This window comes from Argiope bruennichi, chromosome 4 (genome assembly GCF_947563725.1).
Source record: "Argiope bruennichi chromosome 4, qqArgBrue1.1, whole genome shotgun sequence".
Classification (NCBI taxonomy): Eukaryota; Metazoa; Arthropoda; class Arachnida; order Araneae; family Araneidae; genus Argiope; species Argiope bruennichi.
Window position 1 is genome coordinate 41,836,286 of NC_079154.1, and position 19,547 is coordinate 41,855,832.

Below are 19,547 nucleotides of genomic sequence, written 5' to 3' on the forward strand. Positions count from 1 at the left end.
TTTCAAATGAATATTTTCATATTTAAAGTATATATTAATATTAATATTGAAACTTGTATTGAACACACACATACGCATATAAATAAAGTTTATTGTGAACTCTTTTTCAATTCTGTACAGTAAATTTCTAAGACTTATTTGACTTTTAAAATAATCTTCTAGTTATAATGATGAGTAATTTCCTTCGTTTTAGACTTGAAATATATAATTAAATTTATTTATTTCCTTGTGAAACTTATTGCCTTTGGATAGTTTCTAGAAATGCTTAGGTAAATACCTTATTAATAGTAAAATATGAAAATGGGTAACATTTAAATTTAAATTTAATAGGAACGTTCATTATTTTTTTATTTATTTGTTTAATTTAATAGCACTTTATTTCCTCAAATTCGTACTCAAATATTTAGTTTGATATTATTGTTTTGCAGGGCTGCTGTTACTGTTCATTTGTCATTGTGTATATGGCCGTCCAGAATTACAAGTAATTTTTTATTTATTTTTAACCATTTAAGTTATGCTAAGCTTATTATCTTTATCACTAGTGTATTCCCTTGACTAAAGGAAACTTTTCAAATATTCTGAAGAAAATACTTCTAATGATTGTTTTGATTTAGTCTAGTTTTATTAACGTGCCGTTTTAAAGCAACACTAAGACTACTTTAGGACGAACCAAATTTAAACTGTGTCAGATGACGAGGACGAAACCTCCGTTGGCAGCCTCTTCTCCAAACATCTACGCTACACCAACGGGAGGACATTTGGCCGCGACGGATTTAACGCGCATCAGACAAGCTTACACGTCTTTTCTTCGGCGGAATGGGGTCTCGAAACTTGTTCCCTCAAATCCCGAAAACGAGACCTTACCATCATGGCACCTCGGCCTTTGATTTCTTTCAAATGCATTGACAAATGCATAGATGAAATAATTATATACATGATAATAATATGAAAAAATTAACTGTGAATTGCTATTTTCTAACAATGAATTTAATATTGATACAATTATAATGTATTATTTTTTTCTAAAAATTGTAATTTTAATATTTAAACCACACTTCGTAAAATCTTGCAAAAATCAAATGGTATTGCTTAAATCAGGATATACTAAAATATATTTAAATAGCGATTGCAAAGATTTATTATGATAGGTATTCAGAAATTTCTATTTTCTATAAATATAATTATTCAATTATTTTAATACAAATTTTCAAAAAGATAAAATATGTTTTTTTTTTCATTTTTAAGCTAATAATCAAAAAATCTCAATTACTTAAAAGAAAAAAAAATCTTTACTGATTTGCTTCCGAATTTGTTAAACTGAAACACGTAGGTAAAGATTTTTATCTTCAAACTGAGGAAGAATCTCTTCCATTACATCCTATAAAAAACCCATTTTCAATAAAGAGAATATTTTAATTCCTCCATAGTAGAATCCGAATAAGATTAAAAAAACTCTGATATTTTATATGGCTAAGAAAAATATTATATTAATCAAGAAAAATACATTGAAAAAAAGTTTTAGAGAGAGAGATTAATTATGGATCTGAAACACTTTCTTTGTCATCATACCGATAAATGGTTTCATTTATACCATCTTTATTTTTCTACTGAGATTTTTTTTTGTGTGTGTTTGCCTAACTTAATAAAAATTATCTAGAAGAAAATTCCTAGCTATATTGCAAGAATATTCCTTTATTCAATATTATTTTTCAAAACAAGATCATCAATGATTGCCTATTTAATTATTTCTTTCATCAAAAGAAAAAATGTTCTGGAATTTTATTTCAAAATATTATCTTCTCATTCTTTTGCAATCACTCAAATGACATGCATATATTTCTTTCCAGATAACACTAAATAAACAGACTGATAATTCCTCAAATATCAGTGAAATCATCGAATTTGATGATTTGTGTTCCCATCTACCAGATGGTGCCTATCCTGATTACAGCCAAGCATGCAGAATGTTCTTCATTTGTTCGCAAGGGAAGAAAGCAGCAACTTTTTGGTGTACAAAAGGATTTGTCTTCAGTATGACTTCTGGACATTGTGAACCTCCTGACAGAGCAATGTGTCCAGATCGCCAAAATCCTTCAGTTTTGGATGACGTAATTAGATTTCATGGTGAAGCAGAAGAATGCAGACAAGGAGATGGGGTATACCCCAATTTCGCTAATGGATGTTCATCGTTTTACATTTGCAAAGGTTAGTATATGCCATTACTGAGCCAAATTATTGAGCTAAGTAGTTATAATTGACTTTACAATAGCATGCATTTACATTTTGCAATCAATTTAGCAATTATAAATAAGTAATTTAAGGAATTCGGCTATATTTTGAAGAACTAACCATCATTGTTTGGGATTTGTATTTGTTGTTTTAAACTTCCTAAGGTTGTTTTCTGTAGGCAGTTGAATGAACGCATAATATAAACTCAAAAAGAACTATTTTTCTACTTTTACTTTATATATATCAAAAGAAAATTTGTGGGGTGTTGATCAGGCAGCAAATATTCAGTGAACATATTCTGGAGATTGTACCCTATTGAAAAGTTATTTACAAGTTACTGTAATTCCTTTTCGTGTATTCAAAATATATCAAACTAAAGTAAAGATTTATGAAATATTGTGTTGCAGAATATTTCAGTGGAATTACATATTCAAAGGAAATAAAAGAAGACTTTTATACTTCAACCACAATTTATACTTCAGTAAAACTTTTATAATATTCAATTATTTTTTATTGGCATAGCAGAAGTTATAGAAATAAAGTCATGCAATTAATTTCTCAATCATTTTAACTTGTTATAATGATATTCTAGATGGTATTTGTGAAATGAATTTCTAGAATGTCACTTCGACATATATATGTATATGTATGTGTATGTGATGAAAAATAGATACTTCGGTTGGAGTCGATTTATATTCCTTACTACATACTACGAAATTTCATAATAAGTAATTTCATAAATGTTTAACCGGTGGAAACAGGTAAAAAGAATGAACTGTGATAATTGAAACTCTCAACTTGAAAAAATAAAATAGTAATTTCTGGATTAAAAAAAATAGATAATACAAAATATTTTATCTTTTTGATGGAATATTTACCGTTTTACAGAATGAAAAGAAAAATAATTATTTCGTTTTATTGAAACTTAGAAATCATTGCATTATTAAACGAAATAAGAGGTATATTTAGAGTGAATTAGCTACTGTAGAACAACTCAGGAGCAACCGTTTCATCTTTTTTTTTTCAGAAATTGTAATTTATTATTTTAGTTTTTGCCTATAATTAATATCAATAATGTTAATCATAATCATTTTTATTTTTCAAATTCCACAAAAAATGTGACTTTGTTTTCTAATAAGTCTTCCATTATTCAAATCCGTAAATGATTATTCAATAGTAAATTCATTTCTTCAATAGTAAATTTATTTATTCAATAGTAAATTTATTTATTCAATTGAAAATTTACCTATCTGGTATGAAAAAAATTTCCAACTAACATCATGTTCCTACATATAATCAATTGCATATTTTCTTTTTATTCTTAATTACCTGAAGACTTTAAGCAGTATAACTGGATAAAAGAATATTTTAATATTAACATATATGGATCAATATTTTTCACAAATTATACATTCAGGTGGCATTATAATTTTGCAGATTAGAGCAACGAGTTTTATAATGCTTTAATGTTGGTGGTTTTTAAAACTTAATTAACATTTGAAGATACTATTGCTGAAATCATATAAATGAGTTTAGCATAAACATGCCGGGATTTCATTGAAACAAATGAAATATAACGTTAATAATTATATTAAAACCATTCCAAAATTATCAGGTATTTTGAACAAAAACGAACTTTATGTCATATACCACTACATGAGGGTAAAATATATAAAATAAGGCTTTATTTATTTCTTATTTAAGATTCTCATTTGGATAGACCAAGTTAATCGGATAGCATAACTTTGAAGCTTCCAAAGAAAGATAAATCTTTTAAAAAATACTTTTTTCAAATGGTGGCTAAGCATTAAGGTAAAAATACTAATCAATAACCTTCATTAGTTTGAATTCTTTTCTAAATATTTTAATTGATGCACTTATCTTATAATTATTTTCTATGGATTTTCTCCAAGCATTTTTAATATTTATTTTAAATAATAAGTGATGTAAAGAAACAGGCTGTCTTCTCTAGGACTTGCCATATATCGCACCGAAATTGAAATAAAAGATCGTACGGTTAAACGATAATATTTGACGTTAATGGTTTTGAAACCATCATAAATCGAATCTTCCTCAAACAAATCTTCATTTCTTGAATCTTTTAAGAGAATAAAAAGGATGCAAGTGAGCAACTCGTGCATTCTTGGTGACACCCAATTTCTCTTCTCAGCAAACGTAAACATTGTTGAAGAACATAAAAATCCAATGCTCCGATATTTAAAGGCCCATTTAAAATGGTTTTGCCTCTGCTTGTAAGCAAAGACAAAAGGGTTCTTTTGGGGTTAAGCTGCAATACGTTGCTTCGGGCCTTTACGACGTCATAAATTCTTTTAAGGGCAGTTAGAGAAACGCGCGTGACTTGAAATTTTGGTCGAACCGGTGATAAGTAAGGGTTTCCGGACTTTTCGTAAGGGGAAATGAAGCAATCGTTAAGTCCAAGTGAATCAAGAAGGCGAGAGACATTGATTTGCAAGCTGCACGTTGTAAATCTCTGATGAAATTTCATTAGAGTTTGTGTCTGGTTTAATCATTTTCTACGCGTAAATTTAATAGAAGCTTTTATAGATTTGAATGAAGAATTTTCAATTGTTTAAAATAAACAGATGTATCTTATATTAAAATTGCAATCTTAATTTTATACAGACGATGGTACAGTCAAACAAATCTCACAGTCAAGAGCTTATGAGGTCTATTTGATTTCTTTTCTCCATTCTCTTAGATAAAAGTTCTTAACACTTTAATATTTTTAATGCTGTAATTTAAAAAATGGTGGTTTAGAAGAAGATGCATTATATAATTTGATGTAGAAAACATGGAGTGTTGCATTATGTATTTATATTTCCGAATCAGATATAGTCTGTACGTAGGCTAATTTTTCTGATTTATTGAGTGTGTGACATACATTGATTAAAATGATAAATATTTAAAAATAATTTAAATATTTTTATACGAAAGAAAATATACATTGCATTTTATATGATAAAATGATTTAAAAGTACAGAAATACATTGAATTTACTGATAAATGCAGAAAATTTAAACTTTATTTATTCTTGTTGAAAATTGCTCTTGTAATGTAAATACATTTTTACGTACGAATATTAAAAACAGATTCATATATTAGGAAAAGTATCTTTTTTTTTAAAAAAAAAGAAAATGCTACTAAAATATTGAGCTACTACTTCACAAATTGGGCAAAATGACTCAGCGTATAAAATATTTTGAAACTTAGTGAGTGTACTGAATAGTAAACTTTAATCTGTAAAATTTAACTGTTATTTAACTATTTTCTAACTGAGTTCAAACAGGCAATAGGTTAACGGCAATAGTTAATGGAGGTGAAACATTTGGAACATTTTATGGTCTCATCCGTTATTATTATAATGCACACGCTAGAAAAAAAAATCGTTGTAAGTGGTTTATCAATGTTTATAGTCAGTCAGAATATATATTTTAGATGTCTAAAATTTCAAAATTTATTTTAAGAATACAATTTTTACAATTTTTGAAAATAATGACATAAGAGTCCGTGCAATTTTGCGTTATTTCTGATTTAACTCATAACATTATTCAGTGCTCAAGAAAATTACAACTTTGTTTTCATTATTACTTAGGCAAAATGTGTTGCTGAAAAATTTTTCGTATCTAAATATGCTCTTTATGTCACTCAAAGTTATAGAAACCCGTGTTTAAATTTTGAGCTTCAAATACAACAAATCCTGAAATGCAGAGAATGCAGAAAGCACTTCCTTTGCAGAGTTCCTTTGATTATTACTAGTTATATTCTATCTTTGTGTTAGATTTTTAAAACATTATATTACATTTAATTATTCGTTTTATTTTATATCTTGTAGTAGGCAATAATAAAATTAAATATTTATACACCCCCTTGTTTGTTGTTGAAGTTCCTGAGCCAACACATTGTTTTCAGAAAAAATTAACTAAACATGTCAATGTAGTATACTATTGAAAGAATTGAATTTATGTATTTAATGAATGATGAATACATTTTTAAGAAAATGGTGATGATTGATCAAAATAATTTGTATCCGGAAAAATAAGTTTTTTTTTTTCATTTAAACAAACTTTATCTTACGTTTGAATAAATTTTCAATAAAAAAAAGGAAAAAGAATTAAAATTAATAATCGTATAGGAAAGAAAATGGACCCACAAAAATATAAAAATGTGGGAGTATATTAATTTTTATCATGGAAATAAATTCAAAAATGTAATTTTTTTAGATTAATAGTGTTTCAAAGCTTTTATGAGTAAAAGCAGATATTTTTGCAGAAGATTCTTAAAGGAAATACATAAAGTAAAATAAATATATACCAAATGAGGAATGATTTTTAACTGTCATAATTTAATTAATGAAATAAAGCAGAATGCAATAATTCTAATGATTACCTATATAACTTATGTGATTCAAGAAAAAGAAATATCAACTTACTTCATCCGTCATCCTACAGAGGCTCAGTTGGGCCGCAGGATTTGAAAGGTCTACATTGGCAATATTAAAGAAAAGTAAATAATCAAATGGAAAATATATAAAATGAAAATACTATCTTATCTATTCGAGCTGAACGTATTCCCATACATACGCTTGTGCAATACTACCCAGAAAATAGATTCCCGAATCCGAAAAACACATTTTTGAAATTATGTCTGACTATGTCTGACTGTGGTAAATACAAATAATTCTATTAGCTGTTGATTCTAATGTGTCTGTACATATTTGAACATTTGAATAACGCCAAGAGTTATCAGCGTGTGTGGTTGCTGTTGCTGATGCTGTTGCGCCAAGTGTGTCTGACGGCTTTGTGCTGCTGTGTCAAGTCAGACTGCCGACTTTGGATTGATGTGGGTAGATGGGTCTACAACAGCTGTACGAAGGTTGCAGGTTCATCGTCCGAGTTCACCAATGTCGCATATTGGAATTGACGGGGACAGAACTTGGAACCTTGTGGTTCACAGCCCAGTAACTACACAATGCGATTGCTAGTGTATTGTAGCTGTTAACTGGCTTATAAGCTATCACCACAACTACCTGCGAACATGAAAACTCAAAAACCTTTTGAAGTAGGCAAATGGGTATTTGTATACGGTCTTTATAATAATTTGCATATTTTTATTAAATTCTGAACGATATATATTAAGAGTGCATCTGTCAAAATACAGCTTAATTAGATTACTATAACACAAAGACACTTGTTGTTACTTATGGCACTTGCCATAGACAAGTCCGCTGACAAATGGTCAGTGATTTAAGCCGAGTTTTTGCACTAGCGTCTATAGGTAAAGGTCCCGGAGCGTCTGATGGCGGAAATCTGACTTCTAGTTCATTGGAAGATGACACTCACAACCCCTTCTTACATTCCTCACAAATAGAACACAGGGTAAAGAACAACCATGTCCTAACCAGATCCCGAACCCTGAACTCCCAAATCACGGGGAAGACAAGCCACCCCTAGGCCAGGACTCCAGTATATAAAATTAGGTATACAGATTTAACATCTAAACTGTGAATTCATGTCAAATTTTGAAACAGATCCATTACGTTGTGAATTGTCCATATGTATGTATTTTCACAATCGTGATTCTCAAAAGCGTAATCACTTAAATATATGGAATTTAATTTGTAATTTTATAACTATAATTATAGTTATTTGGCTTATTTTGGTTTCATTTGATCTGAAAATAAAAGTTCCGAATATACATTTGATTTTTCTGTTGCTTGTGTATTAACCACATCTGAGTAATTAATCGCCAAATATCGAAGCCTAATAAACTCTTTAATAAATATTGCTCGCCAAAACCAAGCGATTAATAATACATAAGTTCAATTCTTAGAGAATATATGAGAAAATTTCATGAAGATCACTCTCGCTAGCGTTTTAAATAAATTAGTCTACTAGAAACATATGGTTACAAACTTGCTAATACGAAATTCGTTACAAATTAACTACAGGAAAATCTTTTGAGATCCACAAGCTAACCACAATATATTTTATTTTCAGTGTTAAATATTTTTTTCAACGATACAAACCAGAAAAGTAGAAGCCATGTGTATAAAAGTTTATGAACCGACATATTTCAGAATGGAAAACACTTTTTCCCATGGAAATTTATATTATTGGCCATATTGTAGGGATAATATTTCATAAATCTTTTTCTTCTGCTTTATATGATAAAATCTTATATATGTGAAAAAATATGAGTTATATTCGAACATTACGCACATTTTCGTCAAAAATTCTATTTTTATTAACGCAATAAAGTAGGACATGATATGCAATCTAAACCTTGGAACACAACACTCATAAAATGTTCTCGGGGAATCTATGGCCTTGTTCGGTTGTACTTTATTTCTATCACCCGCATACCGTATATTAGAAATTTAAGGTTGAAATGGTGTAAGTCATTGAAAGTGTTTGCTCATTATTGTATTCAAATATTGAATTACATTTTTATTGCATTTAATACCATCGTATGTTAATAAGTTAAGATTTCTTTTTTTTAAAATAAATATATAATTAATCTTAAAGAAAATCGTAACATATAAAAGCGTTATATATGGTAATTAATTTATTTGAAATTTCATTACACATATAACTGACGAATGCTTTTTTTATGCAAACGTCGGAACATGTGTTTATTAGAAAAAAATAAATGCAGTAGTTTGTATTATAATTAAGTAGACAAATGTATTAAATGAAACTAATAATTATATTGAGCATTATAAATTCATAGTAATTTGAATATTAAATTGAAAATTTATATATGTAGAAAATGGATAGAATATATCCATACTTAGGTATGTTATCTACAATAGCAATTCGGTATATTTACAAGGCAACAAAAAGATAAATTAAAGGTGTTTCAGCAACTTTTAGAGCTAAACGAAGACGTTTATTTTTTTAAATACTCAGTTTTACTACATGTAGTATCACTTATAAGTATTTAAAATTGAAATATTTCAAAATGATTCCCGTATTTTTATATAAATGCATTATAATCACCTTAAGGCTGTGTATAGCTGAAATTATATATATATATGGATACATTACATATTTTTCGTTTTTGTTTCAACTGCATTTTTTACTGAAAACATTTTAAAGGTATATTCTTTTTATTAGAAAATTATACCCATATGTATGTTTAATGTAAATGGAAACAACAATTTATATCCACTATATTCAATTATATTGTATTCAACACTTATCTGGTGAACCATTTTTATAGTTGTGTTGCAATTCTGGTTGTTAAGTGTTGAATATGAGTATACTGATTGATAATCCGATATTTATTTATAAGACAAACCAAAATATTTCGTTACCTAAAATATTCAAGGCCCTTCCGTTTTATTTATTTATTTATTTTTACATTTGAATTTATATAGAATCAATAAACTAATGATATTTTTTTCCTTACCAAATAATATTATGAAGATTTGAGCAATTTAATACAAGGTACTCATTATAATCTTGATTTAACAATTAATTTTAACACAATTAGAAATAGTCATATATTTCCAACTGAAAATAAAGGTCTAAAGGATGTAAATAATTTTATTTCACCATATTTAAATCAATATGTATATACCTGATATTCACGACAAATTCTAAATTTTCATATATTTCTACTATCTTAATAGTTACATTAAGTACAATATTGGCCGCTAATATTATAAGCAACAAAAAATGCACAAGTACAGAAACTTTGAACTTCAATACTCCAGACCAATCAATAATTATCATGAGATAGTTCGGCATTTGAGTCTTCATATTTTATTAGAGCAGCCTTTAAAATGATTTATAATAATCTAAAAGAGAGTTGTTGTACTGAATTTGAAATTATTCTTATAAATGTACTATTGGGAGTAAATTTGGTAATATTATTTCATAAATGCATCATGTCAAAAAATAAAAAGTGTCTAGCAAATATTCAAATATTTCTTTGATTTTTAGTATTTTTTATTCTTAAATAATGATTTATTACATCAATAATAGTTTGATCGGAAGATCTTAAAAATACGTCAATAACATCCTGCAAGCAATTCTCTGATATGCAGGTCAACACAAATGTTTGACTTGCTTCACTTGTCTGCTCTTAACATTGCTTCTAAAAACGGCATTGTAGTCCACAAAATCTTTAAAAATTCATTTTCCAACATAAAACGTCACTCAGTAGCTAAGTGCCTGATGAAAAGAAGAAGAATCTTCTTTTTTTTCTTCTTCCTGCATAGCTGAAGAAAACAGTGTACCTCATGAAAGTGGGATTTTGAAGAGAAGACAGTATGTAAAATATACCTGCCTTTGCTCAATCTCTCGTAAAGTGGCTTTTGTACTTATTTGTTTTTTGGTGTTTCTTTGAGAATTTTGCATTTGAATGCAAAACTTCTCAGCATACTTTAAAAGTTAACTAAAGAAGGCTACATCTTTTTTGATCAAAGGAATGAAACTAGAATATTTTAAAACTAATTGGCAAATTATTTATTAAAAATTTGTAAATATTTTCGATGGTATTATGTTTAGTATTTGGTTTGAATATTCATTGCTGTCATATTTTTCTAAACATTTTATCTGTGTTTGTTTGATTTTATTTATTTTTTATTTTATTTATTGTTTGACAGTCTATATATAGTGGTTACATGAAATCTTATTTATCATTTCTAAGTTAGAGTTTCTGACGAATATAGATTAAAATCCTCTTACATATAATAAATCTCTTTCATATTATTGAAAATATTAAACTCATATTTGCTTTGAATTTTATTGTAATGGAAATTCGTACACACATATATTAACACTGGTACATATATCTTCATTTTGAACATACTAAATTTTTTTCCAAAATCTTTGACTGAATATTTTAGAAATATTTAAAATCATCTGAATTTGCTCTGGAAATTTTAATAAAAAGAATTTCAATGGCGTGGTTCAAGAGAAGGAAAAAAAAATTAGTAGAAGTGTTTCTAAATATTTAACTACTGAAGAATATTGTTCCTTTCATTAGAAACTGAAATATTTAGTTTCTTTTGATTTAAAGTTTATATCAATGTACACATAAAATGAATTCAATGCATGTGGTAACTTGTAATATATTTTGAATGTATTGAGAATTCTGTACTAAATATTAGAGTCTTTCCAATTATGGCGCCTTACTATTTACTTTATATTCTATTCTGTCTAGAAATAGGTCCAATAAATGCCATTTCTGCTTTAATTCTTATATAAGAGAAATTTAAAGTATGTTGAAATTAATAATTAATTTCTGATACATTTCGCACCTGTAATAAATAACTGGTTTAACGTAAACTTAAACTAAAACGCATTCTTTATTCTTAATCCTTTCTATTTATAAACCACTCTTTATTCCATTCAGAGATATTTCTATACATTTCTAATTTCCTTAAAATTCGAAATAAGTCTTTTTTTACTTAAAATCTGCCTCATTTATTTTATAAGATGAATTGAAAACTTACAGAAACTACTTTTAAATATTGAATACATTTGAGAACTGGCAATAAATAACCGACTTATTTCAATTGCGGTGCATCTTTTATTCGGAAAGTTATTGCCTTGAGAATAAATATGCATTTAGAGCGATAATATACCAATAATTTGTCATTTTCAGCTTTTCCGCTATTGAAATAAGAAGCAACAAATTAATCAAAGTAAACTACAATCATTAGGACGCAGTTGATCACTGCAGAAAATAGCGAACAATGTCTCGGCATACCCTGCGGGCACAATTCTGCACTTATCAATCAGAGTCAGAATCATATGTTTCGAAATGCCTTTCCCCTCACCGAAAATGCTTCTTCAAAAGGAACCCCAAGGGTGCTTTAGATCAAGACGTAAAGAATCATTCATTTAAGTCTAAGGTTATTCAGTTTTCAAACGTCCGACTTAACCCAATGTCTGCCTCCATTCCATTGATTTTTCCCCTTCACCTTAAGCTTCCCGAATTCCCGAAAAGACTTCTCATTTGGATTTTAAATGAGATTGGAATTTCGGCTTGCAGGATGTACCACGTTGGACGTAAAGGTTTGGTTTGAAAAGTTTTAGGGGAAATGTGGGCGAACTTGATTGAATAGTTAGAATGCCTTGATTTTTACCTTCGGATATTTTTTGGAGTCCCAGGACTGTGAGAATACTTTAAGTTCTGGAGAAGCTGATTTTTTTTTCACTTGCGTCTATTGGATGTGGACAAAAACAATACATACAACATAGTTAAGAGTTTTATAAATATTGTTACGTTTAGAATACATTTTACTAACAAAAATACTTATTTATGAAGAGAAAAATTGAACGTTTATTCTGGGATTTATGTTTGAATATGGGAAAGAATGTGCTGATAAGAGACTCAGACACTTTTGGGAGTTTCTAAATCCCTGAATCTTTACACTTTCACTAATAAATCCATGCTCGATTTTTTATAATTTATAGATAACTAATTAAGGTCAGAAGAAGGTATTTTTTTATATAAATCTGAAACCATAATTTCAGTGAGATAAGATAAAATCAGATAAAAGATTTCAGTGATATTAGATAAAATCAGATAAAAGATTTCAGTAATATCAGATAAAATCAGATAAAAAAAAATCCTTGAATTTTTTATTATCTTACCAATAAATTCGTACGATACTAAAAATTTTGGAAATCATTTAAAAATTACTAACTAAGGTGAGAAGTAGAAACGTTTCTTTTATGTAAATTTGAAACCTTATAATCAGTGATGTCAGATACATTGAGATAAAACATTTTCCTAAATGAATTAATATCTTAGTACAAATATGAAATGGGTGAAAGTTTTTAAGAATCTATCGATTCACTTATTATGCAACATTTTTCGTATTATAAATGAAATCTTATTTACTTACTTACTCTGAAGTTTCCAACTTTTATGAAATTATTATTGATAAAATTTCTTTTTTTCAGGAGGTGTAAAATTAAATTTCAAGTGCCCAAGATCCTTGATGTACGATTGGAGAACAAAATCCTGCCGAGACACCAACAGCATATCCTGTGGTACTTTAACATGTAGGAACAAAGAAGATGGAATATACATTGATTCCGGAAGTTATTGTAAACGTTATTTTGAATGCATTAATGGAAATATTTCTGAATATGTGTGTCCAGAAGGAACTATTTATAATGCTAGACAGCATCGATGCACAAAAAGCTCAATTACTCGATGCCATGGATTGGAAGCAATTCAGTGCGCTGGATTACCTGATGGATATTATCCAGACTTCAGTACAGACTGCAAAGTGTTTGGACTATGTATGAATGGTGGATTGAAAACATACAATTGTCCATCTAAAACACTGTTTGATTCAAAATCCCTCACATGCGAAACAGATGCTGACTGCCCAAAATTAGATATTAACAAATGCATGAGTAAAAGTAATGGAATTCACCCCAATTTCGAATCTGGATGTCGTGATTTTTTTATATGCCTTGATGGATTGTTGACTCACCAAGGGTCATGCCCAATGGGCAAACTTCTAAATCCTTTGACAGGTAACTGTCAACCCTCTTCATTGGTAACTTGTTCTCCAATTGTGGATACTGATTGTGATGGATTACCTGATGGCGTTTATCCTGATTATGATACCGGTTGCGCGGCTTATTTTATTTGCCTCAGTCAGAAAAGAGTTTCTACTGCATATTGCTCAGGCACAGATCTTTTCGATATAGCTACAGGAAAATGCTTGCCTTCTAGTTTCGTTGTATGCCGCGATCATTCATCTTTTGTTACTGCACCGCGTTTATTCGATTCTTACAATTGTGATAATCGACTTGGTATTTTTCCAGAATTTTCCAGTGATTGTCGCAGATATGTTACATGCGCATACGGACAGTTGAAATTTCATGAATGCCCTGAAGGCGCAGTTTTTGATTCAGAAACAAATTCCTGCAAAAATAAAATAAGTAGCTGTAAAGCCCCTTTTGCCATTGCCACATTTCAATGTTTGCCTGGTGACGATGGTGTATATGTAGGTATCAATTGCTCAGAATGGCATGAATGTCGAAACGGTGTCGGTTTTACAAATATTTGTCCACGAGGCATGCAATACGATATGCATTTAGGCAAATGCATCTTAGGATCAGATGAGTGCTCACAAGAATACATCATTCAACGTAGAGTATTTAGCACTATGGCCATTGTACCGACCGAAATCAGAGATTCCAGCTTCACTTGCCCTCAAGATATAAATGGAATATTCGGAGAGTCATCACATTGCAGGAAATTCCATTTTTGTGTGGAAGGCAAGAAAATATCTTATGTTTGCCCAGTTAATTTCGCATACAACGAGAAAGCTCAAAGCTGCATTTACTCTAAAGGAACAAATGCTTGTGAGAATTCAAGACTAAGACTTTCTGACAATAAAAGTTCTTTCAGTTGTGCTCACCTAGAAGATGGCATGTACGAAGATTTTGATTTGGATTGTAGACGCTATTTTGTATGTGAAAATGGTAAAAGCATTCCTGTGTATTGTCCTGAAGGACAAAAATTCAATTCTGTAAAAATGATGTGTGACCGAGAAGAGTACGTCCAATGTCTACCTTCAACGAAATATTTAACTGATTTACCAATCGAAAAACAAAACAGGCAGACGGATGATGTTTATCATGTATTTAGGCCAGAGGATTTATACACAGAAACACTTGGATACATACCTCGTAGGGAGCAACCAGTTACAAAAGTGTATCAAAAAGAGCAGCCGATCACAAGGACCTATCAAAAGGAGCAACCAGTCACAAGGGCCTATCAGAAAGAGCAGCCGGTAACAAAAAGCAGAATGTGGGATGATTACGATAATTATCCGTCTGACATTGCTTCACCAAGTTCAACCGATAACATTTATGATGATCTGAGCAACTCAAAAGCTCCTAATTCAATTCAAAGTGACTTTTCAAGCAAAAGACAATATCCATCCAAACATTTATCAAATCCGATACAAACAGACTATACAAGGCAATCTGAACTTACTAAAACAACTGTAATTACTACTAGGAATTACGATGATACTCAACATTCTAATGGGTCCACAAGACCTCATCAAATTGAAATACAAAATGGAGATTTCGATGCAGCCTGCAGAAAAGGTGATACTGGTTTCTTCCCTGACTACGCTAGTGGCTGTAAAATGTTCCATATATGCTTTAAAACAATACGCAAAACATACAGTTGTCCTAGTGTTTTACTGTTCAATCCGGAAACAAAGAACTGCGATTTACCAGAGAATGTTTTTTGCACAAGACCTGAGCCAATCATTGAAGAAACATTTGACTGCAAAGGAAGAACCAACCAGTTCGTGCCGGATTATGCTTCTGGATGTAAAAACTATATAGGCTGTATCAATAACCTCCCATATCGATTCCTGTGCCCAAAAGGTAAAATATTTAGTTTAGAAACAGCAATCTGCGAGCCGGAATCGAACACAGAATGCAGATATCCCTTAGATTATAATTCAACAGATGAGAATATACAGGAGGGAAGTGAAGACACAATTATATCTCACAGACATGTTCACAGTATTCCAGGACAGTTTTTTTTCACTTGCACGAATAAACCAGATGGATTTTATCCTGATTATAATCGGCATTGTCATGTATTCTACAGGTGTGTAAGAGGCAAGAAATTCTCCCATTATTGTAAACAGGGCCTGCTATTCAATCCAGATTCGGGCATCTGTGATTTTGAAGAAAATGTTAAATGTACACCAAATAATGGGACAGAATTGGCAAGCTGAAAATAAATATTATTTTTAATGTCATCTTTTCATGTAAAACTAATGAAAATTTTATAATTGAAATATCAGTAACAATTTTAAGTTCGCTCACCTCCATGTAATTTGCGCAGCAGCAAAATACTATTTGAGAATGCGAATTAGAAGAAATCCTCTTCTGTAATTACTATGTAATACATTTAAAATTCTCATTGAGTAAAAATATCACTGATGTGAAATTTGTGTATGTATATATATTCAATTTATTAACCGCTGGTCGGTTGATAAATGAAATATTAATGTTTATAACCATAGAAAATTATTTTAAAAACAGATATGATAAATATATGTATGTTTATATAAGAAGCTATTTAGTACAACAGCTCTTGTTAGGGCTTAAAATATCTGAATTAATATTGTAGAAGGAGGTTCAATAATTTCATTGCAGTAGCTTATTTTGTTTAAATTTCTTATTTTCAAACAATACGAGTCATTTTAAATCACTGGCTGAATATGACAATTAATGCTGAAAATATAAGTTTCAATTCCTTAATACCATCTACGAGAGAGTAGTCAAAAAGTGCTCTATTAAATTCATAGTCTGTGTTCAGATGTTTGTGTTCTGATTCATTAAAAGTGGGAAAAAATTAATCTTAAATTATCTAATCAGCTTAGCTTTATAATAAGAAATTAATTTAGTTGAAAATATTTATAATTTTGCTATCTAAAATGAAATATAAAATAAATGCAATTGGAAAATTGATTAATTAAAGAGCTTTTTATATTTGACCTAATTTAAAACATCTAATAATAAAAAGAATTTCTATTAATTCTAGAATAATTCATCTAATTCAACATCCCATTATGAAGTAAGAAATCAGTTTTTTAAAACCTATTTTCAATTAAGCTACATATATTGATTTTTTTAGATTTTTCCAATTAAACGATAAACAATAACAATTGATACTAAGACTCTTAGGGAAAAAGTAGCTGATTTTCACTGTTTGGATTAAAAAAAGTAGGAATAATGTGTATTATAAATTTATAATACTTTCTATTTCATTTTTATTTAAAAGCAGTGTAAAAATTTTTAAATTGAGAATATCAACATTGATATCACTTTCATCTAATTAGAGAGTAGATGCTTTTCTAGATTTTTAAAATCTGAATTTATTACAGTTTTCATACAAGCAACTTATAGATATGTTTTTATAGCCTTAAAAAATCATCAATGGATTTTTAGAAACAAAAATGAATTTTTGATAGCAATAACTTTTTTTATGGGTTCGGCAATGTAAATCATCTGCTTTTGAAATTTGAAGTTAGAATGCCATATTTTATAAGAAACACAAGATAATTACTTTTTAAGAAACAAAAGATAATTACTTTTTAAGAAACACAAGATAATTACTTTTTTTATGAGCTGGACAATGTAAATCATCCGCTTTTGAAATTTGAAGTTAGAATGCCATATTTTATAAGAAACACAAGATAAGAGTTTTGAAATGTTGTAATGTGGAAATTGCTTATCAAATTTAATAATTATAAACACAAATTAAACAATTCATTAGAGAATTTGGTGGAGAATTATACATCAGCGATTAAAATAATTTATGTTATATGATGATAATTATGAAAATAATAAGGAAAATTCATATTTCATAAAAAGGCTTTAAGCATTTATTCCAATGTCTAGCTGAAAATAATTAAAAGTTTTATAGCTTTTCAAATATTAAATGAAAAAAAAAAAGATTTTTTTTAATAATGTGTCAAAAAAATTAATGAATAATGATAATCATATTTGCTATTTCAGATTAAATCACTATACTTCAATATAAATTATACCAGGAATAATGTAATTCCACAATATTTTGCATGAATTACTTCCCTTTGTAAAGAATTCTGATTATTTTTATGTATTTTATCTTTACTAATTATTTTCCAATGTTTACTTATTTTGTTCCATAAAGGTTGCGTTATTTGTATGATAACTGTATCTTTGTGAATATTTCAGTGTTTTTGAAAATAAATTTTTGAACATTTATCATGTGAGTTATTAAGAAAAACAATATTTTATATATCTGTAAATATATTTATTAATGTAAATAAAATAAGAAATATATTTACACATTGTTTATTAAAATGAAATGATATATATTTTTGAAATAAAATAATATAGAGTAGATAAGCCTCTGTTTTCTGTTAGTAGCAGTGTTTGCAATAAATTTCCCAAAGGTATAATTTTGCATGCATATATATCTTATCATAAAACTAAAATATTAGTTCACAAAATTGATTTTTAAATATTATTTATACATAATAAAATGCTTCTTCTGGCAACTCGAATAATTTTATCACTTGGATTTGCTAATACGATAAACAAAAAGTAATATTCAAAATAATTTGAAATTTTTCTAACTAAATAATACATTTTTTTGTTCAAATGATGCCCACATATATATGGAAAATTACTTTATTAGTTTTAATCATATTTACGTGAGTAATGATTACACAAAATAAGAATTTATTTCTATTTACGTGGAGTTAAGAAAATTAATTTCCATACGATTAAATATTTAGAAAAATACATAAAAAATATGAATTTCAGTACACATTTTTCTAAAACTTTTAAATATAAATTTTAAAAAGAAACATCAGAAACAAACTTATTATTGTGGCTTTCAGCCTTAGAATAAGCAAAGTAAATTATTTATTTGAACAAAATATTAAAGAAAATGATACAAATATATAGACTTCAGAAATAATAAAAAAGAAAGAAAATTTTCATGGAAAACTGGTAGTAGCAATTTTAAATATTTGACTATTAATTCTCAATATTTTTCTCCTGGTTTTTCATTCAGATATGTTTCTTCAATTAATACACACACACACACACACATATATGTGTGTGTGTGTGTGTATTTGCAAATATTTAAAAAGAAAATTACAATATTCGGATAATTTTTATTAAATCAAAAATCAGAAATGTGTATTTCAATTTTCTCCTCCAATCTTTTTATTTATTTTGTTTTAATGAAAAAACTATCCATGATGTCATCTCCAATTTTATGCATTTAGCGATACTTGAATGAATAATTCCAAAGATAATTAAATTTTACATGGGAAATGATCAAGAACTGAAAGCATTTCATCCTAGAGAAAAAAAAGAAAAGGCAATCTTGGAAAAATAATTAAAAGAGAATTGCTTAAATTCAGTTCATCGTATAAAGAATTCGAAATCTTCATCATAATTTATGTATGCTTTTACACATTTTTAATTTCTTTTCTCTTATATCATCTTTTGAAATCGCATAAAGTAGTTTTGTAGGTCACCATTTTTGAAATCCAGTTAGAAATTAGAATATCGATTGTTTTATACTTCAGTCCGTCGGAGATTATGGACTCACGTTTTAATTTATATTTTCAGTTCTAAGATTTTTCGTTGAAATTTTACATCACTCTCTAAATTAAGCACAGATAATTATTGTAATTTTTGTATTATAAAGCACAACAGAGGTAGATTTATAAATAACACAATCCAATTTAAAAAAAGTTTATTTGTTTCATTTTTTGAGTT

General features: G+C 28.4%; 1 protein-coding gene across 2 annotated transcripts in view; it reads left to right on the forward strand.

Annotated features, from left to right (window-relative positions):
* Positions 1-17,386, forward strand: part of LOC129966994 (uncharacterized) — an 86,980-nt gene extending 69,594 nt beyond the window's left edge. For both annotated transcript variants that reach the window (XM_056081618.1, XM_056081619.1), the window contains exons 2-4: positions 429-481; positions 1,848-2,205; positions 13,173-17,386. In XM_056081618.1, coding sequence (XP_055937593.1) covers positions 429-481; positions 1,848-2,205; positions 13,173-15,994 — 3,233 coding nt within the window. In that variant the 3' untranslated portion in view covers positions 15,995-17,386. The remainder of the gene's footprint in view (positions 1-428; positions 482-1,847; positions 2,206-13,172) is intronic.
* The last annotated feature ends 2,161 nt before the right edge of the window (positions 17,387-19,547 follow it).